The 16,203-nt window shown below is 46.6% G+C and overlaps 1 protein-coding gene across 1 annotated transcript in view; it reads right to left on the bottom strand.

Moving 5' to 3' along the window:
• Positions 1-13,034, bottom strand: part of JAG1 (jagged canonical Notch ligand 1) — a 35,385-nt gene extending 22,351 nt beyond the window's left edge. Inside the window, exons 1-3 of the mRNA XM_071582122.1 lie at positions 12,466-13,034; positions 11,395-11,700; positions 646-697 (exon numbers count right to left, since the gene is read on the bottom strand). Coding sequence (XP_071438223.1) covers positions 646-697; positions 11,395-11,700; positions 12,466-12,534 — 427 coding nt within the window. The 5' untranslated portion in view covers positions 12,535-13,034. The remainder of the gene's footprint in view (positions 1-645; positions 698-11,394; positions 11,701-12,465) is intronic.
• Positions 13,035-16,203: the final 3,169 nt, after the last annotated feature.

Raw genomic sequence — 16,203 nt, 5'->3', positions numbered from 1 at the left:
GCTTTGCAGAACATTTCTGTAAACCACCAAAGCCATTGCAGGTGAAAGATTCCCACCTTTGATTTCCAGCCAGCTCTACCAGGTACTGCTTGGTAAATATTTTTCAGCCCCTGAATATAAATCCCTAGACATCCAATACCCAAGGAAGACCTGGTAGTCACTCCTATTTGTCATCTACAGTCATTAGATGGATATCTGTACCAAGTCTTATGGAGATTTTACATTTTTCTATTTTTTTTAAAGCAGTACATTCAATTTTCAAAGTACACAGTTTATAGAGAGGTCTCATGTGAAAACAAGAATTAGGTTTCTGAATATTACTCCTAATTAAAAAAAAAATCCAAACAAAGAAACCTGAATAAATCCCTTGGCTTTTATTCCCCCTAAGGAGAAAGAAGGAATTAACAGCATCTATTTTTAGGCATGAAACTGTTGGTGCCCAGGTGAGTAAGCCACTCACCCTCTGCAGGCAAAAAGGGAGACAGGCTGCTGCAGAGCCTGGAGGAACTGCTCCAGTTTGTTTAGGGGAGAACTTTTCCCTCTCCCCATGCTCTAATTCACAGCAAGCTGGTTAAACTACCAGAGGCCTTTCAATGTGTGGAAAACAGGTGTCCAACTAAGGAAACCAGTGGAATGAATACTTACTCGTGGAGTTATCATTGTAATCCCATGCCTCAACAAGCAATGTGTAGGATCTCTGCAAGAGAGAAATAAGAGTTAATTTCAATGCCACACATGACTCAGATAAAAAAAAAACAAGAAAAAAAATCCCCAACAATTTTCATTAAAAAGAAAAATTCTGGTCTCTGCCCCAAAGTGGAATATATAAATAGGTAAAAGATTATACTTGAGACAAACATGAACTTCTTGGAAGCCTGTAAGCTACCTTATCCAGTCTGACTTAGAAGACCTTTCACCTTGGATAGCTCATCTTTGTCATCATTAAAGCATCTTACGTACTTAACCAGGAAGCACAGCCTTTGACACGGCACTGTGGCTGCAGTAACGCGTGTGACAGAATTGCACATGGAAGTCACAAAGCACTGGGACAGCACAGCAGCTCCACAAAACCCCAAATCAACCCCCACTCTCCAAAAAATGCTTCAAAAGAATTTCAGTTTCAGAACAGCAGTCCTGACGTCCCTTCCCCCAGCCATCCTGAAAGCAAGAAGTGTTGCTAAGATTACTGTGCCCTGCCTTGACAGCGCAGTCCCCAGGGACTTTGCTTTTCAGCACCCCCTTTGAAAGCTTTGTCTGCATGGGGGCCATCGCAGCTCCCACAAGTATCAGGTAACTGAGGGAAGGACTGATGGATGTGGGAAGGGGGTGGGGTGAGAGAGAAGCATTGTAAAACAAAGGCTAAGATCAGACTCTCTGGAAGGGCAGAGAAAGGAAAGCATGGCTATCCACCCCGTGTCACAGTCACAGATGCTCCGAGCTGCCAATGAGCACTCCAGCAATAATAATCATAAGCATAAACTGACTGAAGTGACTCCACGGGTTGGAAAGACGCCAGCTATTACATCTAAGCCACCTTTATCTTCAATCCTAACTTGAGAACAAGAGCCATTAAAACATCTTCTCCTCCTCCAGCTCTCTCCGAGATATTATTATCCAAGCTGTATCTTTCAAAATTGCCATTTAGCCAGCCATGTCCAAACTTACACAATGATTCAAAACCAAAACAAAACACCTCCCTTCCAAAAAAAAAAAAAAGCTGAAGATAAATATATGTGACTCAAAAAGTAAAAAGTACAATAATAACTACAGATAAGGCAATAAATGTAACATCTTTTTGGAGAGTAGAACAGTAATAGAACAAAAACTCTCTGTGAAGGGTTTGGATGCTTTGCCACAGCAGCTGTGCATCGAAAGGTTTATTTCTTCTTAATTGTATGTGTGCTCAGTCCCAGCCTGCTCATTTCTGCCTGCAGTGCTGAGCACCTTCTCTGGAACAGGAACCAAAGTGCAGTTCTGAGAGTGGGCTGAGCTGCTACAAGGTGCAAGGGCAAGGCAGACCTCAGATTCCCTGAGAGGAGAGGAAACAAAAAGAAGGGGGGGAAGGGGGGAGAAGAGAAGGCGCAGAGCAATCTGCTTTCTCACGACTGGACACAGCATGCAGCCTCTGAATGAAACCCTAGTTTGTGACAGACACCGGCCTGCAATATAGCCTAAATATGTTCCATATTCAAAGCAGACTGGATTCCATTCTGTTCACTGATAACTGTGGGAAAATGCTTCCAAAAGTAAGCAAAGCTGGGCAAGCCAAGACATGCTCCCAAACTTCTATGCAAAGGCTCCACTGGCCCAAATCATTTTTGGTTAATATTTCATGAAAAGTGATTTGTTACTATCCTAGACCAAGCCTGACAACCTTAAAGGAACTCTGAAAATAAAATAAAACACAACAGGGTCATCTAACACTGTTTAAAACAGATTTAAGAAGTCCTTACACAGGTCAGTGGTAAAAAAGAAAACCAAACCAACCAAACAAAACCAGAATAGAACTCCTGAGCCATATTACAGATGCAGATTGCACTATCTTGAGTGCTTCCTCAGTGGTTTAATTACCAACACTAAGCAGCACAAGCACAACATGTTACTGCAAGCTTGAAAAAAATATTATGATATAGAGAATGAATTATGCCAACCAGCACTACTTCCAATAAAGTTAAGGATGTTTTCCTTTCAGCCTTGCATAATTGTTTTGGAAGATATTTTGTCTAAACTCATAGCAACAGTTCCCTGCTGGTTCTCAGGACTGTTTACCAACACACCTAGCCCTTAAGGAAAGGAAAGGCTGAATCCTCATTCTGAGTGCTACTGTTGCTAGATACTTGTGTGACCACTTTCCAACACCACACAGGAGTTTGTTTAAAGAGAAGAGATGCTTCTGCTTATCTGGATGGAAGCAAAATGCCAGGGGAACAGACCCACCCCAGCAATTCCCTTGTTTCTATGTGCCCCCTCTCACCTCGTCTGAATATTTTAAATGAGGAATCCCTGTTCTGAAAAGGGATGATACAAAGAATGGCATTTGATCTTTTGGCTCTTTCAGCAGGGGGAAGAAATCCAAAAAACCCAAGACTTTGTGTTCCAGATGGGACACTTTTAAACAAAAGACACACAGACACCCAGAGGCTCACAAGCGCCCCTCAACAATCCAATTATCACATACCTCTAGCCGGTTCCCTCACCCCCCCAAAAATGCAGTTCTGTGCAAAGCTGCACTGTTGAGATTTTTTACAAGTGCATATCATCCCCACTCTATAGATCAACGATTCAGATATCTCAGGAATGACTGCTTACAGTATGGAGGTTTAAGTTTTCCCATGCCCATAGATGACCTCTGCCCATCTTTGAATAAATATATATATCCAGACACAAGAATTCCACATCATGCACCTTATTCCATCAAAGCAATGTCCTTGGCAACAAGGCAGCAGTGAACTTTCCAGAGTCACACCCAATTAGCCACTGTAAACCTGAGCTTGACCAGAAGGCAGGGATTGTGGCTGGAGAGGAAAGGCAGCTTCAAAGGAGCAGCAAGTCCATACACTTTGCAGAACATCCACAGCCTGATCAGCCCACAGGACTGCGAGTCAGCATGGCCAAATCTAAGCAAAACTCCTGTGAGTTAAGCTAGGAGAGGATGGAAATGGTCAAGCTCATACTCCAAAAAACAAAGCAAGCATCAATGTACAAGAGCCATTTCCTTTAATGAGGAAACACCATGATTTAGTCTTGATCCATTGATAATACAACTCCAAAGACTGCGAAGACCCTGAAATCCATCAGAAATCACCCCTTTTAAGGGTCTGAAAGGGCTATATAACCTCTTTTCTGGTTATTTAAATGAAATGCTGGCAGCTCCAGGTAAGCAGAAGGTGTTTAAATCTCTCTGCTTAATTACCTTCTTCCCTCCCTTCATCCAGACATCCACCCAAAAGAGGTGCTTTCGTACTTTGCCTTCTGAAGGCACTCTGCAAGTCACTGGGACAGAGCCAGATTAAAACATCCAGCTCGTAAGTGAAAGGATGGCCTCCTTTTTAAAGAGCTTGCAACTAACTAGTCAAACTTCTTTCCCTCCTGTCCTTGTGGTTAGAGCTTGCAAGAGCTTTGCTGAGCATGTGAAACCATGACTAGACAAATGCAGTGGGAAGTTTGCCTCCAGAGTGCTCTGCGGAACAAGGAGAGCAGGTTGAGCCCCGCAGTGCTCTCTCTCCCGCACAGCTGTGAGGGCCGGTCTGAGAGCGGTGCTCACATCACACCCTGTCTGCATCCCAGCGAGGGTGGCCAGCACAGTCACTGCCAAGAGCTCTGGCAACCACTCCTCCCTGCAGCTGGAAGGGGGTGAGAGCGGGAACAAGGAAACTGAGGCATGTTCCAAAGTGCCCAAGGGCGAGGGAGGAGGGCAGCTCTGGGCAGGGTTAAAGCCAGTCACAAACACACTTCTAAACAGCTGCAGGACTTTCACTTAGTACCCCTGCCACCCCGTGACAAGTCAGGATGGTGCTCCACAGACACACCACAGTCACACAGGCAGCTTTGACAACTGAATATCCCTTCACAGGAGTTAAAGGCAACCAGTTCCTCATCCAGAGGGCATACGAACATATTCTGGAAAAGGAAGAAACCCACCTAACCCTCTTAACCTTTTGTCAAATGGAACATCATCAGGAAGCTCTCCTTGAGGACAGCCTACGTAAGGACAAGGCAACACCCTACAAAGCTGTTGCTCCGCAGTCGCACGTCTCTAAACACAGCCCATGTCACGCTGAGAGCTCGGCTGAACCCCGAGCAGCAGCACAGCCAGGAGCCTCATCAGAATGTGCTCACACAGGAACACAGCACATGCTGCTCCCTCAGCCTTCCTTCGGAGCAGCTCCCTCGCTGCTGGCAGTGCCGGTAAACACTGCAGTGCCTCAGAAAGGGGAAGACACGAAAACAGATTCAACTGTATCAGCGGCTTCCAGGAGAGACTTTCCCCCCCCATCCTGCCTTGGCACAAGTCAAGGCAGTAAACGAAGTCAAGACCTTCACTGCAATGCAACTGCCACCCTCCTGCCAAATGATGAAGGACACAAAAGTACCGCTATCCAAACTATGCATACGCTTAAGCATCCAGTAAACCAGGCTGATCTCTGATCTGGCAAGCCTGCTGGAATAATGAGTATCCTGTGAATACATAATGTGCTGAAGTTGCCATTGTGTGAAGTAAGTCCATGGTTTGTCTGGGAGCCGAGCAATGCTGAGTCTACTGCTGCTTCCTGTTGCTTGTCCTGTATTAGCATTATTTTTGGATAGGCCCCATTATGTTCTGTAATCCTCACTGCAGTCAGTATGGCCACTCCATTGTTCTTGGTTAATATTAGCAGTCAATGCCTCTGTCTGGGTGGCCGGACTACAATGTATTCCAATCATAAAACTAGCATGCATTAATGGAACAATGTACTGGGGCAGAGGGGGGGAGACTTGGGGTCCTCCCTCCTCCTCCAAAAAAAAAAAAGTATAGCAGCACTCCCCCCCTCCCCCTTTTTTTTCTCTTCTTCTTTACATTAACGATTTTAAGTGATCTCAGCTACCAGGGTGCTTCACACAACAGCAGCATTTTAATCAACACCTTATCTAGTTACAGACTTATTTTCTCACGGAGCCCCACTTGTCAAAGAGCAGCAGATAGGCCAAAATGTCAATGGTTGCTTTCAAGCTTCCCCAACAAGCAGATTACCTGCTCTTATCAGTCCCCCTACCTGTTTAAAGCATCCCACTGATAATTAAATGCACCAGTTACAAAAGGGTGGCAAGGTTAATAGAGAGAATACCTAGTAGCCAGCCAAGCAAAACAGTCAGGTTCACATGGAGCAAGCCTGAACAAGAAGCCTTTCTACTTATTTACCCAAGTGCCTAAGAACTGGGTTGAGCTGGTAAAGGACTCTGGATGTTTGACTATTTACAAACCACTTTAACCACTTCTATCCACTTTTTGCAGTTTCTTCTGAATACTACAAGAATAATGGGTGTAATTTATGCTGCAGGACAGTGACCACAGAACCATGAGCTCCACAGACTGATAAGAAATGAACGCAACAGCATCTACTTTTGACATCTTTCCCTGTGCTAAGGCATATGGGTTACCACTTAAATAATTAGAACTGAGTCAATTAACATAGAAAACTTCTATTCATTTACAGAAATTCAAAGGCAAGTTTAGTTTCAGTTTCAAAACAGGGATACTTTATCTATAGAGAAATACTTTTAAGAACTGTAGCTTAAGGCTTTTGTTTTGCAGGGCATCAGAACTCCATTAGGAGCTGAAGCTGGAATAAATAAATGCTCAGATCCACCTTCACCAGCTTCAGACCCTTCTGCCCCAGTCTCCAGCCCACAGCAAAGCAGTTTCCTTGAGGGAACTACAACTTTAAGCATAAAGCATCAATTTTATGCAATTCTTTTTCAGACATGCTGACTTCCAGATGCATAAACAAGCTGACAGTGCTGGATGGATGTAGTCTGAGAAAGTTTAGGAATAAGCTTCAGTGCCAGGCCCAATCCAGCTGCCACTGAAGTTAAATTGGAGCAGGCCTTTATTATAATAATAACAAAAATTCTGGGAGCAGGCAGAATGAGGATTTATTTTTAGACATATTATGGTAATATAGTTAAATGGATTTACCATGAAGATGAAGGTCTGAACTGGGTGGAACATAAGTAACTCCTAAGAACATGTAAGAAGTCCAAAAACTCCAAATGGATGCATCACTTCTCTGCAGTCCTGGGAAAAACCAGCCTTGTGATGCTAATGATGCTTCAGATGTCACTTAATACTCCCAGCTCCATGTTGGGTAGTAATCCGAGGCAAAACACTGCACTTTGAGTGCTGAAGATTTAATCTTAAATTATTAATTCAGTAATAAATGACAGTGTGGATTTGATTAATATTCATTTTACTATGGTAAAAGTTTCTTCTGATCTGCCCATGCTCCCAGATGACTTAACCTGCATTCTTCGAGAAAAGCTCAAACAATATCTACCATTTGCTTCTACAAGCTTTCAAAAAGTTCACTGGAGGAAGAGAAAAAGAAAATCAAACCCCAAATTTTAGTCTGATGACTGTGACATACTGAGCTTAAAAGGGAAAAAAAAGGCAGTAGAATGAAGTGATATTTTTCTCTCAGATTCAAAAGGCTGTTACTTCAATATCAGATGCAGATTGGTATTTTGGAAGCCTTTTGTATCAAGACAAAGGGGAAGAAGTTCACAAAGCTTAAAAAACACTAAAACTCTTTCATTATCTCTTTCTACCCAGAAAACATGTTTTGCATCTTCAGGAACCAGCAGCACTAAGGTCTGTCATTAAAAAGGGGAAAGGCTGACTTTTATTTTTTAGCATAAGGGTGAAACAAGATGTTCAAAACTCTTTTTAATTGTGTTTTCTGCTAGACTCATTTAGATGCTGGAGGGTTTTTTTCCACCTCAGTTGTTTCCTGGTGTGTTGGTACAATTGGCCCCAATATTAAATAATTACAAGGATCATAATTTCAGGATAAACAAGCTGTTTGAAATTGGAGCTACACATACCAAAGGAATTGCCAAGTTTGACCTCCTTACTCAGTCTCACCAAACCCCCAAAAGATCTTTCTTTACATAAAAGCCAAGTTTGGTGCTCAGTTTTACTTAGTTAATTGATGCTCAGCTCCCTTAAGGTACAGCACACATCACACTTTGGGTTCTGTGAGAAGCCAGGAAATCTGATTGATGTCAGAGAAGAGCATGTGTCTGCCATGAAACAAAACTTGTTGAGACAGACTTTGACAAGTGGAACATGGAAATTCTTTTGTTCCAGGCTTTTTTATATGGCTTCATAAAGCCAAGCTTGCCTGTCAAGAAAGTCAGTGAAGTCTCAAAATGAACACAAGAAGGAAGCCTAAGAGCCTTTTATTTTTTTAATCATCATCACTATTGTTTCAGTTTACTGAAGAATTACCAGCTACTGCAGGGGCAGCTTTCTGATCCACTCCAGTGGCTCTGCTGCCCCGTTTCCTAGCAACTTACTCAAACCTCCCATCACTTAAATTAATTCATGGCCCACCATCTCCACACCCATTACTCACAGGGGTACATATCAAAACTGACAAGAGCAAACCACATAAGTTATTAATAAGACTCTGACACTTCAAATCTACATTACAACTACAAGGCCACTCTAACAATGCATTTAAAGCAGCCCATTCTCTCTCCTTCCTCTCCCACATGATGAATAAAGGCCTCTAATGCAACACAACTATTTTTCACAAACAGCATAAGGGGGCAGCTTGACATGGGAAGAGGCTTTTTTAATTATTTTTTTAAAAGTAGCCAAGGCAACGAGGCTCCTTAATGTTACTGACTCAAGCTGGATCATCCAAGAAGACCTTCCCTCAGAGAGCAGAACACAAACAATACGTATTCAGAGACAGGCATGAATTTTCAAGTGCAGTAAGATTAACATTTTGGTCTTGCTCTTATTACCTTTATTATAATTTTCAGCTGAAAGTATTCAGAAATCTCTCATGATTAGCCACACAAGTAAATGCAATGCTAACCTCAAGCTTTTACAGTCCACAGTATTTGCCCGCCTAAAGAATTTTTTTTTAAGTTCTGAAATTTCAGCGTCAGATCTGAGTTGACTAATTAAGTTTCCTACTTTATATGTACAGCTTTGAAAATGCTTAAAATTATTTGTGTACATGATTTTAGGCCAAATAAGAGCTTTGCCACATTAGATATTCTTTTGTTCAAATGCCATTGGGAAGTCACAATGGCTAGCATAAAAGCTGTGTCCTATGCAAGCTAAAGCTGGGAGGGCAGGCTTGATAATTGCAAACAGACTCTCATCAGTCTCAAAAAGTGCATTTCTGCATGGGAATAAGCAAGAGTTTATTCCAAATATTGGAGCTTTTGAACCAGGGTGTCTGACGTTGTCAAGTTTCACACCTTTCAAAGGCTGCACTGGAGTTTTGCTGCTGCTTCTCCAGGATGCCAGTGCTGAATTAGATTCAGCAGGACAATGGGAGCATTTCTTTACTAAGATGCAGGCAAGCTTAGGAAACTTCTCCCAGGGTCCCCACCCCCCCCAAACCCACCCTCTACACAGATTCCCCTTCCCAGGCCTATGAAGAGAGGGGTTAGAAGGAGCATGTTCAGTTTTCACACCGTTTTTATATACATATCTTCAGATTCAAGGCACTTGAATTACTGGGAGCAGAGCAGGGGGCTAGTTAAAAAAAGAAATTCTTGATGTACCTGACTTTTCAGAAAAAAAAAAGTCAAAAATCTGCAACACCAGCACTAGAGCCATTGGCAGAGCTTCAAATACCTCAGATTTTTACAAAGCCCTTTATCCCTTTGATGGCATATTTGATAACAGTTCTATCTCATTTCATGTTCAGAAAAAAAGAAAGAGAAAGAAAGAAAGGAAGGACTTGTACTTCCAACAGAGAATACTTTTGTTAACTCTGCTATTGTACTTTGTAATACTATCTCCTTAAAAACGGAGACTTAATTTCTCCCTTGTGCCTCTTCAGCCCTCGATATTCCAGAAGTGACAACTGACAGAGGAGGCAGGTAGGAGGCAGCACAGGACATTTCAAGAACACATGGCTGCCTGCAGCACTTGGCGGCAGGACTACAAAGTGGGTGTCTACACCACAACTGCAGAAGGAATGCTTTTGGGGCGCGCTTTCCCCCCCAGATTAAAAAAGTCGGGGCCCTCCCAGCAACCAGTCCTTATCTGACTAGGAAGGGCCAAGCTTTGGAGGGAGCGGAGTCTCCCCATGCTTCCCCCTCGGCAGCAGGGATAGTGGCAGAGGATAGGAAACAAGATTCACCCCTTCCCTGCTGCACGTCCGGGCCCTCCTCCCCTCGCAAAAATGACCTTAGGCATCCAGGTTAGGATGACTGGATTGAAAAAACTGCTGAGCATCAACATATCCCAAGGCACTTGCTGGGAAACTGTCTGCTCAGCGCCTTTGGAGAAGGGGCGTGGGGGGGGAAACAGTTTTGTTTCCTAGGTGATCTCTAAATATTAAAGTTTTAGGAGCAGAAATCTAGGAGCTTTTGGTGTTTGTCCCGCAGCATCCCAGCGAGCCACCTCAAAAGCCAGACTGTTGTTGTGCATGGGAGCCCCTCGGATCAGTTACCCTCAGTTTCTGCTTGCCTGCATGCAGCACTGCCAGACAGGCAAACAGGGCACCTCCTGCCATCCAGGGCCATGGCACTCTTCCATGCCCACAAATCCTGCAGCCCCAGAGCCTTGCATGTGTGTGTGTGTGTGTGTGTGTGTGTGTGTGTGTGTGTGTGTGTGTGTGTGTGTGTCCCGGGTATGGCCATTTTGGAAAGATGGTCCTTGGTTTCTGTGCAGGCAGTTGAGGGCTCCTCTGCAGGGCAGACCACCAGAGCTTCAACTCTCCTGAGCACCCCAGAAGAAACAAGCAGCACTGATGCCTAAGTGAGTGTTCTTTCCATGGCCAACAACAAAGCAGGATCGATGATGAAGGATGGGGTCACCCATCCTCCACCTCTCTGCTCTGCAGGGCTGACCAGCATTTACTAGAGTGGACAACGCTGGAAGAGTGCCTGGCACAACCCCACCTCCGTGAGCCACAGGGTTTTGCACACAACTAGAGGGAAGCAGAACCCATGGACCACAGAGGCAGGTAGCCAGAAAAGGTGTGCTGTGGGGAGGAATGAGCTAAGTGGATCTAAAGCTAAGGCCAGGCTTTTCTCAGTCTTTACCTTCTGGAGTCTGCAAGTACCTCAAACACATCCAGCTTCCCAGGGAGCAGAAAACTACTGCACCGAGAGCAGCAACAGCAGCTCCCATCCACACTGATCAGCGCAAGGAGATTTCATTTCCCCTTGGGAGAAGCAGGAAGCTTTCCCAAACACACTCCAGGGAAGGAGGCCAGCTATGACACACACTTTTCACACGGGATCCCTCTACAGCCCCTAACCCACTGCTCTTTTGGCTTAAGCCCAAGACTTCACTGGTTAAGAAAGAAAAAAGAAAAAAATGAACTTCTGACCTTCTAAATCTCAAGAGACTTATTCATGCTGTAAAGTGCAGAGATACTGGGTTTGCTTCCCTGACCCATTCAGATCCCCCTCACTGCACATCTGACTTTCAAATTTAACAGGCTGTGCATTGTGAGCCCCAGGGAACAAAAACAAAAACACCACTACATTTTACTCATTTCTGTGCTGCGGATTCCCGCCACTCTTGCCAAGATGCCTGTCCCCTCCCCAGTCCCGGTCCCTCTTCCGCTGGCACAAGGGGTTAGAGCTCTAACACTAAGGACATCTCAAAGAGCACCGTCCGACAGAGGCAGAGCCAGGGCAGACCACGTAACTCACCGGCCAGGCGAAGCTGAAAGGGATAACGATCCGGTTCTTTTCATTATTCCGGTTGTACTTTAAATTGAAGGTATTTCCTCCGATGACAGGAGTGGATTTGGATCCGAAGCTGCAAGGACCGCCAGCAGTGACCCGCGATTGATACTCCTTCAGACAAACTTTAAAGTAGGTGTCACACTCGTCTCTGGTGCATTTTTTATCTCCTGGGTTTCGGGTGCCATCGCAGCAATTTCCGTTTTGCAGTTCACCATTCACATTTTGCATGGATAAGATCTCCAACTCGAACTGTCCCGACGCTAAAGTCACCTGTTAATCCCAAGAAAGAACCGGAGGAAAAAAAAAAGAAAAACCCCAAACAAACAAAAAAAAAGAGAAACAAGAAAAAACAGACAGTTACCTTTTTATCCCAAACACAATCTACAATAACTCTGCAGACAGAAGAAAGTCTTTTTAAGTGTGCTTTCAAGAAGCACACACGTAATATTAAAAATAAAACAAAGCCAACCACTCTAGGCTTTTCCCTATCAGACATCCATGAGAGGGGTTCATAAATCACCCCAACTAAACAATGCCATTAATGCCAAAAAACAACCCCAAGTGCCAACTCCGAAAAAACAGAGTGAGGATGGATTTCAAAGCGTTAGGAAATAAAACTAAAGCAAGCCAAGGGTGCATAGGCGAAGGTAAACCCAACAAAACGATGCAGCCAATGCACACCCTGGGAAGGCAACCAACAACCCCTCTGCTCCTCGAGGTGCAGCTGAGCCGGGAAAAGCTGGAGCTGCCCAGCTGGGACCCAGACTCTGCTCATTATCACCGCAGCAGTGCGGCAATTAGGTTATTAAAAAAATAAAAATATAAAAAGGGAGAAAAATAAGTAAATTCGGGGGGGAAATCCTCGCAGCTTGTAGTAATTGTATTTCTTATTCCCAGGGAATGAAGCCTTGCTGCAAGGAGCGCTCCCGCGGAGAAGTTACGAGCAGCAGGAACGCCTGTCCGGGACCTTCAGCACGCGTTCCCGCAACCGCGACAGAGCAGCGCCGACCCCCGCACGGCCTGGCAGGTACGTACCTTGTCCCGCAGCGCCAGGAGCAGGGTGAGGGTGAGGACGGAGCTCGCCGCCCGCCGGGCCGCACGCATGCCGCCCGCCGCCGCGCTGCCCGCCCGCCGCCGCTCGCTCCGGGTCGGCACGGGACGGGCTGGGCCAGCAGGGAGTAGGAGGAGGAGAAGAAGAAGAAGGAGGAGGAGGTGGTGGTGGTGGACGAGGAGGAGGAGGAGGCGCCGCCGCTGCTGCCGCCGCCGCCCCGCTCTAATATACCGAGGCGCACCCGCGCCGGACAACGCCGCTTTTCAAGCGCTTTCAATAGCGCCCCGCTCTTCAATGCAAAGCAGCCCGGCCTCCTTTTATCCGCCTTATTCTCTCGCCTCCCCTCTTTTCTTTCCCTTTTCTTTTCTTTTTTTCTCGTTGTTTTTTGTTTTGCTTTATTATTGCGATTATTATCCCAATCCTTTTATTTCTTGCGGCGGAGCCCCGCGCCCCCCCGAGACACACACGCGCACACACACTCACACATACACACGCACATGCAGCACACGCACCGCCCCGCAGCCGCCCGCCCGTCTGCGAGCGCCGCCGCCGCTCCGCTTCATCTAGCCCAGGGCAGCGGGCGCATGCGCCCATCCATATGCATGAGGGACAGCGGGAGGAGGAGGGAGCAGAGGAGGGGAATGGCACGGGTAGGGGGAGGCAGGTACCGGCAGGAGGAGGAGGAGGGATGGCACGGGGTGAGCTGCGGGCGGCAGTGGCGGCACCTCTGCCTGAGGGAGGCGGCGCGCCCCGGCTGCCCCCAGGGCCCGTCCCTGGGGAAGCGCCGCTCCGCAGGTGCTTCCAGCGCTACCTGGGGCGGGAGGGGCCGCACTGGGCGGGTGCTCCCTCAGGGGCTCCCTCAGGGGCGCTCGCGGCCGGGGGATCTTCCCGCCTCGCGGCTCGCTGAGGGGACGCGCATGGGGCCTGCCCGCCGGTGCCCGTGCCTCCTCTCCTCCTCGCCTTCTCGGAGCTGAGTGAAAGAAGAATGAAGACTTTAGGGGCGCTTTTTGCTATGTGGAAACTTCCCCCTGCCCCGGGCCGCTGGCGGCGGGCACCCTTCCCGCCCTGCGGTGCCTGAGGCGGGACGGGGCGGGGGCGCTGCGCGAGAGCGGGCCGGGGCTCCGTGAGGGGACGGGCCGGCGCTCCCTGAGGGAACGCTGAGGCAGCCCTGGCCAGCGGCTCTGCCGAGGGAAGCCGAGGTGGCAGTCGCCACCGTGCGACTCGGTGTTCCCTCTCCTATACAAGGCAGCACCACCGACGGCCTCCCGGGCTTCAGGTGGGAGGAAAGATCCCGGCTGATCAGTCCCGGGAAGACCGTGATGGCGGAATGCTCAGACTCCGTCAGGGACCCTCTTCTCCGCGCTGGAGATGCTCGTCCCGGCTTCCAGGGGAGTGCTGGGGTTTTTCCACCTCACATGTCCTTTCCTTTCAGGAACAGGGTCCGGAGTCAAACAGCCAGGTGTGTGGACTCCCTGCCACAGGGCACCGAGATGCACCGCAGTTTGCACAGTGGCAGTAAGTGTGCAGACTGGTTCCCAGAGGAAGAACTGCACATCAAAGGGGCATTGAACAAGTAAAGAAAACCCCAAAAACCCCACCTCTAACATTGTCTCTGTTTTGGGAAGTCCCTGGACTGCTCTTCTAGAAGTTGGGTGACTGTGCTGGGAACTTGCTGTGTCACTGTCCCTTTCTTTCTGGGGCTCTGGAGACAGGAACCTGGCCTACGTGGTGTTAGGTCTAACCCAGCACAGCTATTCTTATGACCTGATCTCCTATTCCACCCTGATCTAACACAGCAGATGCGTGAATATCAATTTTATACATCAGAGTCAGTGCTACAGAGGAAAACAAGATTTCTGACCTGATTTTATATTCTTTGTTTTCATTTCCTATGGCAAAGGCACGGCACATGCCCATTCTTGGCTGTGGTGAGTTCTGTCCCATTCCAGAGTGCCTCAGGCTGTGAAGCTGATGGTATTTGTGCCCCTCACCTTAGAACCATCCTCAGGCTTCCATCAGACTCCTGCAGATCACTTCCCATTTGGGGTCACAAACCACATACCTGCAATTTTGGCATGGCCATGAGGTGCACAGTTGCCAAATACTCCTTCTAGCCTCATTCGGCCCCCAAGTTCCAGCAGTATTGGTTGTTCCTTATTGGAATAATTAACTTTTCTTAGGCTGGTAAACCATTGTTTTATCCACAATGTGGCTGCAGTTTGGTGATACAAGAACCAGTGCCTCTCTTCTTTTTTTCCAGTGGGTGTTGGTTAGCCTCCACAGCCTGTTTAAATGTTACTCATTCCCAGGTACCACACATCTACTCCTCTGGGCCTTTAAATACCCTGCTGCTTGCTGGTATGCCCTGTACCTTTAGGGCAGGTCTAGAGTTGGCCTTTCAGTTAAAGGTTACTCCACCTGTTTGACTCCAGTGCTTAGGAAATCCAGAGTTCTGGTTCCCACAGTGCTTGTGACTCAGCAGTGCAGCTGCCCTTCAACAGAATTTCTTGTCCAACAACTTAAAATGCTTTGCAAGCATTAATGAATTAAGCCTTGCAATGTCTTGAGATGGAGAGTGTTACTGATAGGTAAAGCAAGGCAGAGCATGAGTCATGTGCAGAAGTGCATTGCAAACCCTGTCCTTTGCAGCCCTGAAAGAAATTTTGGCCTCATTAAGGTCAGCAGTAAAATCCCCTTAACTTATTTAGTCCAGAATTTCACCTTTGAAGTCCCATCTCTTGCTTTTCTTTGCTGGGCTCTGAAGGCCAGATCTTTAACCATTGCATGGCAGCACTGAAAACCAGCTGGGCATTTCATTGCGTACACACCAGTGTACAAATTGCTGCCTATGCACGGGGGCCTGAATTGAGTTGCTCTGAGTAGCCTGAGACTGGTGTATGTACAGTTCCTGCTGCAGTGCTCTCCTTGCACGTCTCACTAGTGTGAAGCCAACGCGTCTTCCTTTGTGGCTGGTGGAGAACTTTCCAACGTCTGGCACTGGACTTTTTACATTGCGTAAAGTTACTTCCTGCTGATCTTCCTATTCTGACATAATTAGATCACATCCACCTTCGAAGCCATTACAGACATTTAGTGTGCCAAAGTCCAGAATTACAGGCAGTGCTTTGCTTTGGGCCTGAATCAGTTCCCTAATATAGAGCTGTTCATTGAAGCCACTGGGAGATTGCCCAGGACTTTGGTGGGACGAGGATCACAGCCTTTTGAGGGAGTGCCTGGCTTAGAGGGTCAGGTGTCGTGAAGTCAATTCTTTGTGTTAGGAAAGTTGTAATTTCCTTTTAAAGCTCAGTGACTCATTGAGTCATGGCTGTGAACAATCCCACAGGATTTCCTTAGATTTGTGATACCTGAAGGTAAGCTTGGAATGGTGCCCCTGGAAAAATGCTTCATTCAGGGACCCAATCCATCTCATTTTGAAGACAGTGACTAAACTTTTGTTTACTACTGTAATGCAGATCAAGAGAGTTGCATAATCACAGGGGCCTGATCCTGCATCAGTCTTCAATAAACCAGTAGAAAGGGCTATCAGAAAAAGAATCTCTTGGCACGTGGAATCCATAGGCATAAAGAATTCGTAAAGCTTGATGACCTTCACAGCAAAGAGCTTAGAGGAGCCCTATTTTTCTGTAGATTTTTATAAAAGGACTTCTGCTCCTCAAAATGACCCATTAAATTAATTTGCTGTAGCTTTAGATATAATTCTG

The sequence above is a fragment of the Pithys albifrons genome, chromosome 2 (genome assembly GCF_047495875.1).
Source record: "Pithys albifrons albifrons isolate INPA30051 chromosome 2, PitAlb_v1, whole genome shotgun sequence".
Classification (NCBI taxonomy): domain Eukaryota; kingdom Metazoa; phylum Chordata; class Aves; order Passeriformes; family Thamnophilidae; genus Pithys; species Pithys albifrons.
This window is presented reverse-complemented; position numbering and strand designations above follow the sequence as displayed.